Raw genomic sequence first — 13,804 nt, 5'->3', positions numbered from 1 at the left:
CTGATGTGACTATATTGCTACTTGTTATTTGCTAAATTATGTTGTTAATGATTTTTGAAAATGCCACCTGTGGTTTTAATTTCATTCGATGCTGGTGTTGAGTTCGGCTGCTGAAGCTTCTCTTCACAGGGATTTTATTTTGCCCTTCCATTTATCCTCTCAATTCTTCATCTGGGTGGCTGTACTGAATTCTTACTTGTTGAACAAGTTCTTCTGGTAGGATTGACCTCACTCATGCTTTAAATGGATATCTGAGCTAGTTATCAGGATTTCTGGAATCTTAGGATGACTCAGAAATTACACATTTCTAACAACTATCTGCCTTGAATTGCACCATTTTGCTTAAAAGGTATTTTAATAATTCATATTGTGCTATGAATCATATTTTGGGCAGATTCAAAGATACAGCATTAAGTTAGTGAAAGATCTAACAGCAGTCAAGACTCAATTTGATTTCAAATCAAAAGCCTGTTATTGCCAAGTGCTGATTCCTGTCCTTTTCTCCCCAGTACTGGCTCTTTCACCGGTTTGGCCAATTCTCTAAATTGGGCACAGTTTGATTTCACTGCATAGGCCTTATCTTCTCTCTTCCTGCACTCCTTGTTAGATCTTGATTCTCTCTTGGGTTTGCAGAGAGTTTGGCAGGTTTCTCCCTCCTGATGCCTAGACCAATACCAATCATCAGATGTCACTGCTTGAGAAAGACCTGAAATCAAAATGACAGGAGTGGTGCAAAGGAACTTGCAGATGCACAGGGAATATTTGACTAACTTCTCATGCATTTGCACACTGTGAATTTTAAACATAAAAAGGCCACACTTAATGTTTGAAACAATGTGCTTTAGATTATCTGGTTTTGTTTGCTTTCTAGACAGAATTCATCTATGTCCAACCAACAAATAAACCAAAGGCCTTCAAGCATGGTCAGTGAAACGTCCACTGCAGTAACTACGTCTGCTGTTGATGCAAAACCTGGCCCTAAGGTAAAGGAAAAAGCTATTTTTTTCAGCTTGTTGATCACCACTTCACTAATTTTAAATCCAGTGTTCTCATGCTGATTTCAGGAGGGCTGTGGATTTAGCAAAAAGTCTAGTAAGACCTCAGAAAAGAGGTAATATCTTCCACCCAGACACAAACCATTTGGCAGCACTGTTGCAGCTCTTTTAGAAGCACTGTATACCCACGTGACAGCATTGAATGGTAACTTCTTACATTGTCATTATTGGGACATAGAAAATTTGAGACTTACAAATGGAAATAAATATATGTAGTATTAGTGTTTCAGCAAGAGTTTTAGTAGTCCAGTGTATATGACAAAAAGTGTTGTATGATACCAGGAGTTTGCAGTTCTTACTTTTTCATGAAATCTTACTGCCTTTTCTCCTCCTAGTAACAGTTAAATCCTTTTCTGCCCTCACTGCATTGCACAAGCAGTGCAGGCACCAAGTTCACACACATAATGTTTAATAATAGAAAAGTCCATTCCTTGTCATTGACAAAGGACCTGTGTCCATTATTGAACAAAGTATAACAAAGTGCTGTACTTGAAGTGTCACCATCTATTTTAATACTCCTTTGACCTTACAATAAATTACAGAACAGTGAGAATGGTTAGTGGGTGGATAAAAAGGGATAAAACAATATTGAAAGAATTAACAGAGATAATTTTCTTAACTTTGACTGCAGTTCTTAAACTTCTCACTTTTTTTTTTTTAATACAAAAGTGGGCAGCCTCTTATGTAACTGAGTTTAAGAAAGGGCTTCACCGAATTGATTGCAAAGATGTTTTGTTTAGTTGGAATACTTAAAATCTTTTACTAATGTTTTGATATGCTTGAGTACAGGAGGTGATACAATTTCATGAGAAGCTGAAAATTAATTTTTTAAAATTATTTTTTAAACCTAAAATGTATAAGTTATTGAACCAACACCAAGATTGTAATGTATCATATCTCAAGAATGCATTAATCTTTAAAGAGCTAGATGAAGTTATCACTGCAAACAGTCAGCTTAGTAGGTTGCTTGAATTAGTTGAAACCTTCTTTTTGATGTTTGAAGAGTTGAATTTACCAAAGTATGGCAGCATTTGTTTTTACCGTATTTATCCTCCTAACTCTGATTTTTTAAAGCCTGCATTAGAGGCAGAAAACTCATTTTTTTTTCCCTCTTTAAACCAGCAAAAACTTACTGGGCACCTGATAGAGTGCTTTGAGCTGGGGAGTTCTCCAGTGGCACAGTTGGCTTTTACTTGGCCAGAATCACACTTCTGCCAACAAGTGTGCATCCCCTGACTCCTGCTGCTTCCCTCTGTCACCTGCTTGCACTGATCCACCAGAGACCAAAAATGGGGACTGGATTACATTCCCAGGCCACCCACATGCCTGGGGCATGTCAGAAGCACACAGCTGAACAGGAGGGTAATGCTTTTTTCATCACAGCTCAGAGAATATCCAGAATCACCTCCTAAGGCTTTGGTTGATCTGGTTTTGGTCTCTCTTTCTATTCCGTTTGCAGTCCACTGTAAGGGTGGCTGTGCATGCTTCTGGCAGGCTCCCAGGTGTGGATTTTTTAACACATGGCAACTAGACTTAGAAAAAAGCTCTCACAGAGGCTTTGCCAGCACTTTGCTTCTCCACCAAGTTTGTTTTTGTAAGATCCGTTCTGCTTTGGGTCCTTGATTAAGATGAACCAACATCTTTCCTACATATGCTGTGTTTCACCATTGCACGTGTTAACAGGCTTGAAATCACTTCTCTTGTTTTGTAGAGTGAGAAGATTTGTTGAATTCCTTCACAGTCCAACACAAAAATTATTTCAAGTGAACTAGTAGTGAGAAAAAAGGCTGTAAAACGACCTGTGTCCTCTGAATTGAGACTGACTTTTAGCAGGTTGGGAATAGTTTTTAAGGTCGTTCCATCTATTTCTAAATGTTTTCTTCCCTGAGTTCCATAATCATTCTTTCAAAGAGTGAGTTCTCAGATGCAGACAGGAAGCACAGTCATGTTCGTGTTCTCTAATTAGAACAAAATTAGCCATGGCAAATTTATTTTATTTTTATTTTATTTTTATTTTATTTTTATTTTATTTTTATTTTATTTTTATTTTATTTTTATTTTATTTTTATTTTATTTTTATTTTATTTTTTTATTTTATTTTATTTTTATTTTGTTTGTTATTTTATGTTTTTTTATTTTTATTTTATTTTATTTTTTAATTTATTAAAATTTTATTTTATTTTTCATTTTTTAATTTTTTAATTTTTTATTTTTTAATTTTTAATTTTATTTTTTATTTAATTTTTTATTTTATTTTTTATTTTATTTATTTTATTTTATTTTTTATTTTTAAATTTAATTTTATTTTTATTTTATTTTTTATTTTTTAATTTTTATTTTTATAAATTTATTTTTTAAATTTTATTTTATTTTTTATTTTTTAAATTTATTTTATTTATTTTATTTTTTTATTTATTTTATTTTATTTTTTATTTTATTTTTTATTTTATTTATTTTTTATTTTATGTTTTTATTTATTTTTTAAAAATTTTTTGTTTCATTTTATTTTTTATTTATTTTTTATTTTTTAAATTTTTTATTTATTTTTTAGTTTTTATTTTTTAGTTTTTATTTTTTCTTTTATTTATTTTTTATTTTATTTTTTATTTTTTTATTTTTTAATTTTTTAATTTTTATTTATTTCATATTTTTAATTTTATTTTGATTATTTTATTTTATTTTTTTATTTTATCTTTCTTATTTTATCTTGTTTTATTTTATTTTTTATTTTTAATTTTATTATTTTTAATTTTTTAATTTTTTTATTTTTTATTTTTTATTTTATTATTTTATTTTGTTTTATTTTATTTTTTTATTTTATATTATTTTGTTTTTAATTTTTTATTGTTTTATTTTTTATTTTATTATTTTATTTTTATTTAATTATTTTTATTGTTATATATTTTTATTTTTTATTGTTTTTTATTTTTAATTTTTTTAAAATTTTTTATTTTATTTTATTTTTTATTTATTTATTTATTTTATTTTTTTATTTTTTACAAATGTTTTATTTTATTTTATTGTATTTTATTTTTTATTTTTTATTTTATTTTATTTATTTATTTATTTATGTTTTTATTTTTAATTTATTTTTAATTTTTTATTTTATTTTATTTTTATTCATTTTTTATTTATTTTTTATTTTTAAAAATTTTTTTATTTTATTTTATTTTTTATTTTATTTATTTATTTATTTTTATTTTTATTTTATTTTATTTTTATTTTTTTTTTATTTTTTATTTTTGATTTTATTTTTTATTTTTTTTTTTTATTTTTTTTTATTTTTTTTTATTTTTATTTTATTTTTTTATTTTATTTTTTTAATTTTATTTTTATTTTATCTTTTTTAATTTTTATTTATTTTTATTTTTTTATTATGCTTCTATGATTTGGTCTTGCAAATGCCATCACAGAATGGTGTATGCATAGTGTTGGAATGCTGGCCAAGTTCAGCCTTTGTTTCTATAGAGCTGTGCACATTTGGCGCCAGCATTTTGATGCAGGGACTGTCTGAGTAAGTCACCTAAAGACTTTAGGCCAATGCACTCTGTCCTACTCTTTGACATTTGAGGGGTATGGGCTTGAGGGAATAAAAAGCAAAAGGGCATTTTCATAAACTGCAATTATTCTTTGTCCCAAAGATCTGCTTGTTCATAGCCAATTCAATTACATGATTAACCATATTAAAAGCCATTTATATTGATTAATAATTAAGGTTATGGAGGAATAAGGGTCTGCTTCAGTTTGACAGTAAGGTACATTTGGAATTTAGTCTGTCAAGACATCTGGTGGTGTAAATGGAAGTTTGTAAATGTTACTGTGCCACACAGGACTTTGGCCAAGTCAAAAATGAAAGGACTGTAGGGAATGTATTTACTATCTGCCTTTTGAGAGCCTGTTTTGGATGGGTTCTGCATAACACAAGTCATTGAATTCTTGATGACACTGGTAGCTGCTGGTATTTCCCTGAGGTAAACTGGTGAGGAATCCAAGTAGAGAATGTGTCTAGCAGCTGGAGCAAGCAGTGGTGACAGGAATGTGATGTGCCAGCTCTGGGACTGTCTGGAGCTGGAGTGCAACACCAGGTCTAATTCACAGCCGCTGCATGTGAATGCTCAAAATTTGGAGATTTTTGGAGAGTTTCAATTTTTTCTATCTGAAAAATAAGGATTTTGTTTCATTTTCTTAGAGATACTGAAAGGATTCATAAGTTCATTTCTAACTGAAACACTGAGATATTTTGACTTAAAGAGTTTATGATTTAAACAGGTGGCTTTTTATAGGTTGATTTTTTAAAATTCCTTCTAGGTTGAAAGTTCCATGTTTTATTATGCATATGTATTTGCATATTTTGACCAAAATACAGTCTTCCTGTTTACTATTTTAAAAAGTCTGTCTGTACTTTTTTTGTTATTCCTGTTTAAAAGAAAGAAAAAAATTACATAACAAGTTAGCAACTCTCCTCCTCAGCTACAAGCTGCTGTAAGAAAGGAGATGAGGCAGTGATGGAAAGGGATTTGAAAATTTTGGCTTCTGACATTTTTGAGTTTTGTTGCAAAAACTCAGCAGTCATTCACAAGCAAGTCAGCATAACAAATGTACTGAAGTCAGAAGTGACTTTTGTATCTTCTGTGATACAGACAGCTGTGCTGACGTGCATTTTTAAACTCCTGACAATGATATCAGAAGAATTCAAGTTAGGAATTCAGTGCAGAGAAATAGTTTAAAAATACACCTTTTCTTTTAAACCAATTTCTTAGTCTAGCCAGTGGAAACAAGGTGTGGCTAAGTATCTGTTATGCTTTGCAGTATCTGTTATGCTTTGTTTTATCCCAGAGCAGAATGAGATAATCAATACTGAAGATTATAAGAATTTTAATTACATAAAGCACCATAAAATGATAATTTTGTTTCCATTATGGGTATTGGATTGACATATAATACACAGCCTTTGGAAAAAATTTCCTACTCTTGTGCCGTAGAAATTATTTGGTCCTTTGACCAAGTCCAAGGATGATTTTTCTACATTGTGGTCTGCATTTTTAAATCATTAAGATCAGAGAAAGTGCTTGATTAAAATATCTGATTTAAAAAAAAATAAAAAATTTAATGCTGCTGTAAGGCTAGATAAGCTGCACTTCAGCTGCTCCTCAGTTCCTTCACCCTTCCAAAGATCGACATGAGAGAAAGATTAGAAAACTAAATTCTGTACATTTTGTAAATTGATTTATATTCAGCTGCAAAGTATAGATAAAGTAAAAACAAAATAAAAATAGATTTTTGACTTTGAGAGCTTTAACAAATTTGGGCCACATTATTTTTCATCACCCTTTTAATGTTGCTGTTGCATATTAACGTTTGGCAGCAATTTTTAAAAACTCAAGTGTCTTGTTTACTTCTCATTTTTGTTAACAAAAGCCCTTATATGGCTGTGTTTGCCCAAAGCCAGTGCTCTGCAGCCTGTTGGCTGAGTGCCTTAGCACAGGTCTGGCAGAGACACAGTCTGGGAGATTTGGTGATACCATCCTGACCTGACTTCTGCTGTGAACTGGCTTTTGCCAGCTGGATGGCAGGGGTGCCTCCTCAGAAACCTGTTCTACAGCCTGCTCTGCTGGGTTTGTGCCAACAACCCTGGACAGGTGGACAAGTGTGGGTTTTTCCTCAGGGGACCACCAGTGGTGCCCTGGGTGCTGCTGGGTCTTGTGCAGCCTCTCACGGAGCTGTCTGGGGAAATCCTGCCCTTTGATAGCTCCTCACTCCTGTTAAATCTGCCTTGCTGCTTTATATGCTGTAGCACCAAAAAAGAAGTGCATTTTTTCATACTGGTTTTAGCTAACCCTTCATTAAGACAGGAGATTTAGTACAGGTTGGTAAAGTCTGGCCTCCATCAATCAATCAACAGAATCCATTTAAAGTTATAATATTTTGCTAGAATTATTTACATTATAGACAGCAGTCTTCTACTCCAGGTGTTGCCTAACTGGCAGGAGCAGTACACTGAGATGTTATCCCTTGTGTGTGATGAATATACTTGTTTCTAGGGCTGTTTGCCTGCAGAGCATCTGTACCCTGACAAGCTCAGAGATTAAAAAGAGAGACACTGTAGGAAAGAACCTGGACAGCTCTTTTCTTCGAGAAGTTGGCAGCAGCTGTAAGGGTAGTCTGTCCTGAAGCATTTGGAGGAGCAAACTGGGCTGAGGCTGGAAAAGAACAGGCAAATTACTCATTGAGTGTTTCGTGCTTTTTCACACATAAATGGGCCTTGCTTGTTTGTTTTTGAAATGGTTTTGTCCATGTGGGTCAAAACTGAGGTTTCAGTAAGACACAGATCATTACCTCAGCCTTGGGATTTCCACTGGCTGCCGTGTAGGTCTCTTCCCTGGGAGCCTCACTGTCTTCTCATTTTGTTTGCAAGGCCAGAGTCCAAGCATTTTATTAGGCTATCAATGTTGTTTGAATTTAAACAGGAAGGAAAATTAAAATCCACCAAAAAACTCCATCAAAACCCCCTCAAAAAGCCAAACAAAGAGCAAGAGTAAGATTCATCTGCTCAAAGTCCTGTGTGTAAAAGAGACTTGTGCGATATTTTCTACAGACTTGCATGCAGCTCAACAATTCTTGCCAGGCACACTAAAATTTCCACAGTTCTGCCTTCTGACTTAACACAGCAGTGCTGCTGCTCTTCAGCAGGAGCTGGCACACCATCTTGATGAAGGTGGAAGATTGACTTTGCTCTGTTGTAAATATCATTGCCTGTTTACTTGCCCTTGAAAATGCCATGAGTACTTTGTTGCTGTGTAATGAAGTATAAGTTATTGCAGTGAGAGTATTTGTCATATGAAATGAGTCTCGGTACAGTTTAGAAACCACTGCTCCATTTTACTTATTTATAGGTTGTGAAGACTGGAAGCAAAGTTCACAGCTTTGGAAAGAGGGAACAAGCCATCCGGAGGAATCCCAATGTTCCTGTGATAGTAAGAGGATGGCTGCACAAACAGGTATGCATCTGATCACCTGTTTCTGTTCATATACTTCAATGCAAGCATCAAGGAGGAGCCACTGCTTCCAAGGACCTGAGAAAGCAGAAGCTCCAGTGTTGGTGGCACAGGGCAGTGCTGGGTACTTCCACAGACTTCCATAATCAGGAATTTGTGCTTGGCAAGTCTGAAAACCAAGGTTTACAAATGCGTTTGATTCAGAAGAGGAAACTTCTGATAAATGGACATCACCATCACAGCTCAGTGTTGAGGCTGTAACTTTGTTATCTAAATGTGGTTATTTTCCCAGGTTTATCCTGCTGGCTCAGTGTCAGGCTGATCTTTGACTCCCTCAGAACACAGCCTGAGGCTGGCTGTGAAGGCCTTATTCTATCCACTTGGTTATGCCCTTCTACCCTGATCAAAGGCTTAACCGGGTCCCTATGCCTTTTTGTTCTCCAGAAGAGGAGGGAGAAAATTATGGGGAATGGGGACATGTAGCCAGCTGACAGTAGCCAGCAAAGACTGGATTATAGAATTTCATTCAATGAACAGAATTCTACAGCTGCTGTGTCTTGAACTCTTAAGCTGACAGAAACACATCTTTGAGTGTTATAAGTAAATAAAGCTGTTTGTTATATGAGAATAATTCCCCTGCTTCTCATTTGGCAGCCCGTGTCTACCGGATTATCACCAGAGATCCAGCAGCTAGATTTAGGGGTGGGCAGGAGAAGGCTGAAATCTGAGGCTTACAATTATGGTTTTACATGGAAGTGAAATAGCTGACAGCTGTCTGCTTCCTCCTGGGTGGAGAGATGTAATTCTGCTGTGCTCCACTCGCAGCTCTGTTGACATCCACTACCCAAGTCCATTAGTTCTCAGGACAGAATCAGAACTCAGACACAGTATGTGTTGCCAGCCTTGTGGCATGAAAATGGGAAGGGAAGAAAGTCCTTCCATACTTAATTTGATTGCAGAAAGGAGGAGGGAAATAGCTAGGGCAATGTTGTATATCCTATTTCCTTCTGTCCCCTAACCTTGCTTGTAAACCCTTAAAATCTGAAGGTGTTTTTTATCCTGCTGGTCCCATCGAAGCCTACCTGAGCTGAACAATTTGTACTTGCCTAGGTTATAGTCTGGCAATTTTAAAAGCTTCAGAAATTAATTTCAATGCAAATAATCCTCCTTCTGACAAGGTTATATATATACATCTATATCTATATATAACTCCACAGGCATATTATATTACACTTCATTAAAATTTGCACATTATGCATCCTGTTTTATTTCCTAAGGAATATTTGATTAAATTATATTTTAGGCATGGGTAACATATGGTGATTGAATTATAGGATATCATTGCCTGAAATGTGAGGTCATACTTCACAGCTGTGTAGTGATTTTCATTTGGTCTGCAGGCAGTCTTTGTTGGAGTTTGTGCCATCCAGAAACACACTTGGTTTCCTTATTGCAGATAAATCTGAGCAGATAAAATAAGCATTGGTTGTGTACAAGGTTAATCTGAATGCTGTTAGGGATGAGGGTTTAATTACTTAATGAAAATTAGCAGTTTGACTATTCTGCCCTCATTACTTTATAGCTGGATGTTTTGCCTCTTATCTTTCTTAGTACACAATATTTTGCTGAGATATAAACAATTTGTTTTGCACTTAGCAATCATGTTTAGGTAAGCTTCTGGGAAACTGCTCTCTGGATCAACACTGTGTCTGTTAACTTTCCTTAAATGAAAAGTGTACCGCATTTCTTGCATTTCAGGATAGCTCTGGAATGCGATTATGGAAGAGACGATGGTTTGTGCTGGCTGATTTTTGTTTGTTTTACTACAAAGGTGAGTAAATATTAGCTGTTTTGAGTTAGTCTGAACAGTTCACCTGTACAAACCATGGTGAATGCATGAACTAATTGAACTCTTGAGATGAAGTTAGTCCATTCTGAGATGAACAGTGAAACAATTGCTTGGCCAGACATCTTAAATGCACAGCAAATTCTAGGCCAGATTAGGGGAAGCAAAGGATGCTGTATGATATTTTTTCACATAATTTGTGTTTGGTGAGTGCCACAGTTTACTTTGCAGAACATCTGACTGGAATAAATAAGATTTATCCCATCTGTGGTCTGTGTCCTGGTACCTACTTGCTTGCACTCGGACATCTGAGTTTTTTAAGAATGTGCTATGGTCAGATCAGGGCATTGGTTCAGTTTTAACCTAAGGGTCAAAGTAAGAGTGAGAACTTCTGAATCCAGTAATTCTACCAAAAAAAGAAAGGTTAGATGTAATCTTAGACCAAACTAGGCATTAGATAAGGTCATCTTTCAAGTTTTGATTACTTCATGTGCTACAATTTTTGAAAAGCATTACAGAATATCAGACTTGGAGTTCATATTACTAGATGCTGCATTTCTGCTGTCAGTCCCTTGGAGCCAGGAGTAAGAGAGGTTTCCTAATTATAGCCATTAGCCTAGATGTACAGTGCTAAATGGAAAGTCCATCATGTTTTGCAGCCTGTCACTGTTCATTTGGCACAATAAGATTTATACTTGAAGTGTATTCTTCTGGCTGAAGCTAAAAAGCAGCATCCAACCCCCACCCCCCAAAGAAAAAAAGACTCAATAAAAACTCAATCTGATTAGGAAAACAAACTCCAAACTTTTTTTCTTTAAAACTAAAACATTTTTCTGCATGTATTGTTGGTGTTGAGTCATAAGTGAATTTGTGTCAGAAGGGACTTCAGGAAGTGTCCCATCCCAGTGCCTGGTGAAAGCAGGGTCAGGAAAGGAGTCAGCCCAGATTGCTCAGGGTTTAGCCAAGTCAGGCATTGAAAAGCTCCAAGGATGGACATGGCACAGCTTCTCCCTTGGCCTGTGCCCTTGCTGCTCTGTCCTTGGGAAAATGCTTTTCCTTATGTTCAGTCTGAACCACTGTTGTTTGTGCTTAATGCCTGTTTTCTCTGTGTCCATAAAGGAGAATATATTGTTAGCCCACTGAACAGTGCAGGGAATTAAATTCTATTTTTTTATTCCACAGACAGCAGAGAAGAGTCTGTTCTGGGGAGCATCCCATTGCCCAGTTATGTCATATCTCCAGTTGGACCTGAAGATCGTATAAATCGCAAATTTTCTTTTAAGGTACATTTGCGAAGCTTATCAGCTAATCACAGTTTATTTGCATTAGAAAAGCTGTTGTTGTAAACAAGAAGACCATCTGTTTTCCTATTTTACTGGTTATTAGCTTTTAAAAACAGTCAGGTTTATTGACTGCCTGTTCAAATGTGACATAGCACTTTTTTTTTTTTGCTTATGAATTGACATTCACATCTGTTACTTTGTAAGTGTCCTTAGAGCTTAATGAAGTGTCTCTGAGTAAAGAGCCTGTTTCTAAAATCAGAAATTAGTATTGACAAGTTGTTCCAGTGCTGTGTACAAATTGAAAGAAAAGTTGTCTTATTTACTTTGTATTAGAGTACTTGATCTTATAATGGACTGATGTCTGTTTGGTTTTGTTGTGTTTTTTTTTAAAAAGAAAAGAATCGACTCAGGTCTCACAGTTAGAAAATGACAGCACTTACTCATCCTAAGTGATATGGACTTTTTAAAAGGAAAAAGTACTCTTGTTTGATATAGTTTATGGGTGGTTTTGTGGTTTTTCTTTTTCTTAAAAGAAATATAATTATATAATTTTCAATTCTAGTCTTCATTATAAAAGCCCACAGTTATGAAATAAAACATATATTTCTTGACAGTGCCAAAACCTGACTCCAAATGATTGTTAAAACTGCTGCACTTAGGCAAAGTTGAGAAACTTCCATGCCTATGGCAAATTTAAAGTCAGAGCAGAACTTGTTTTTCTATCAAGCAAATCAGCTATGTACTTTAAACTAACTTACAAATCAGGTTTTGATCAGACATACTTTAGGAGATCTAGAAGGAATCTGTGTTTAAATATTTTGTGCTGAAATTATGAAGAACATGTGACTTTCTCTTGCATTTTGATTTTTTTTGAGGTGTTTTAAAGTTGAGACTACCTTTTTTACTTTCAGTTCTATTTTCAAGTGGATAGTGGTTTGAAATTTATTAAGCAAATATTGACTTGGGAAATGTGTTTAAAAAAGACCTAGTGCATTTTGTGGAAATATTTATTGTACTTTTTTAAATGCATTGAGCATGAGTTATCAGGATTAAACTACAAAGAAATCTTTGTTTAAGAAAAACATTCCACCTCCAGTATTTACTGAGTGTGATTCATAAAGCCCTCCTTTTCTAGAGCCTTTTTCTAGGATGAAGCATGTACTGAAAGGGGGGAACTCAGTGTACTCTTCTAGGGTTCCCTGCTTTTTATTTTATTCAAATGGTGTTTACACACACTCTTAAGTCACCACTGGGCTAGGGGAGTGGAATCCGTGGTTTGGTCATGGTTAAACCTTTCCAGAAGCAAATGCAGACTTCCCCTGTTCCTTTCAGGATATCATAGAGCTGTATAAGCTCTACCAGGTATTTAATCTGAGTCTTTTTCTGGAAATATCAAGAGACTTTCCCCACAGGGTCTATCTATATCTATTGATATAGATAGAAATAGGGTGTTGATAGCAAAAGAAAGTTTATGCTAGCAAACTCTGTAAAAAAATCAACATGTCATGTATCGGTTTGTCAGGCCAGTTGTAACTCTGCTTTAGGTGTTTGATGATTGACTGCAGGCTGGATGCTGCAGTGTGATTTTATTCAGACCCAACTCCAAGGGCAGCAGGAGGATTTTGTGTGGTTCCTGTGGCACAGACCCTGTCCAGCACTGATGTTCAGTGGTCACGGAGTTGGCTGTGGGCACCCCACAGCAGGAGCACCCCGTGCTGGCATCCATCACTCAGCAGCCATTGCCTTTATCTCCTCTCTTCAGAACACCTCCAGACCCAGAGCCTAGCTGGACATTCTGTCTCGCAGCCTAGCACAGCCAGAAATAGAACACACGAGCAGATTAAGCCCAAAATAAAGATAAGACTTTTTTGCATTGAAGACCTGAATGAGTGAGAGTACGTGCTATGGCATTTCTTACATTTAGCCTGCTCTTCACTGAGGTTGTTGTAAATCTTCTGTTACAACAGAAGGATTGTCTCCCATTTGAAGTAGGAGTGAGTTTGGAAGCTAGAGAAACAGCAACACTGGAAAAAATTCAACTCTTTTGTTTGCAAAACTAGAGGAAGGATATTTGCTAAGCAAATACATGGGTGCTTTTTGCATATGATTTGGTTAGAAGGAAGATTGTAAAGTACGTGTTCACTGGGTCTGTCTTAAACCCTGCAAAGTGTTAAAACGTGTGCTGTAGGAGTTCACAAAATCCTTTTCCTTTCACCACCCTCTGAGGTCCAGCTTAAGTTTTTGTGTCTCTTTGGGTTTTTAAAAATTACAGGCCTGCAGAACAGCCTATAGGCTTTTGAAATGCAATCAAACCCCTACTTTGAAATATATCAGTATGTGCATTTAATTTCTTTTGTTTAGAAACTGTGCTTTTAGGTCTCTATCTTGATACAATTTTTGAGTCTTCACTCTTTTTTGAGTCTTCTCTATTTGTGCCAAGCAAAGTGCTGTGACTAGCTGGAAGCCACTGTCCCTAAGCTGTGTGTGACCCCAGAACTCAGGGTCCTTACTGCATATTTAGTTCAGCAGCTCGCATCCTAAAGATATTTAGTTAATCTAATAGCTGCATTTTAAAAGAATAGTTTTTTGTTGGTGCCAATATGAGTGAGCATGAATTAATTGTTT

The 13,804-nt window shown here is 35.1% G+C and overlaps 1 protein-coding gene across 6 annotated transcripts in view; it reads left to right on the top strand.

Annotated features, from left to right (window-relative positions):
• The window catches only part of PLEKHA7 (pleckstrin homology domain containing A7), a 147,202-nt gene that overhangs the window by 90,385 nt on the left and 43,013 nt on the right, over nucleotides 1-13,804 (top strand). For all 6 annotated transcript variants that reach the window (XR_004060751.1, XM_030948918.1, XM_030948915.1 and 3 more), the window contains 4 exons: nucleotides 872-983; nucleotides 7,949-8,053; nucleotides 9,809-9,881; nucleotides 11,079-11,179. Coding sequence is in view for 5 of the 6 variants with exons in the window: in XM_030948918.1 (XP_030804778.1) it covers nucleotides 872-983; nucleotides 7,949-8,053; nucleotides 9,809-9,881; nucleotides 11,079-11,179 (391 nt within the window). In the remaining variant the exon portion in view is untranslated. The remainder of the gene's footprint in view (nucleotides 1-871; nucleotides 984-7,948; nucleotides 8,054-9,808; nucleotides 9,882-11,078; nucleotides 11,180-13,804) is intronic.

This window comes from Camarhynchus parvulus, chromosome 5 (genome assembly GCF_901933205.1).
Source record: "Camarhynchus parvulus chromosome 5, STF_HiC, whole genome shotgun sequence".
In the NCBI taxonomy this organism is placed as follows: domain Eukaryota; kingdom Metazoa; phylum Chordata; class Aves; order Passeriformes; family Thraupidae; genus Camarhynchus; species Camarhynchus parvulus.
The sequence above is the reverse complement of the archived record's forward strand: the minus strand, read 5'-3'. Positions and strand labels throughout refer to the sequence as shown.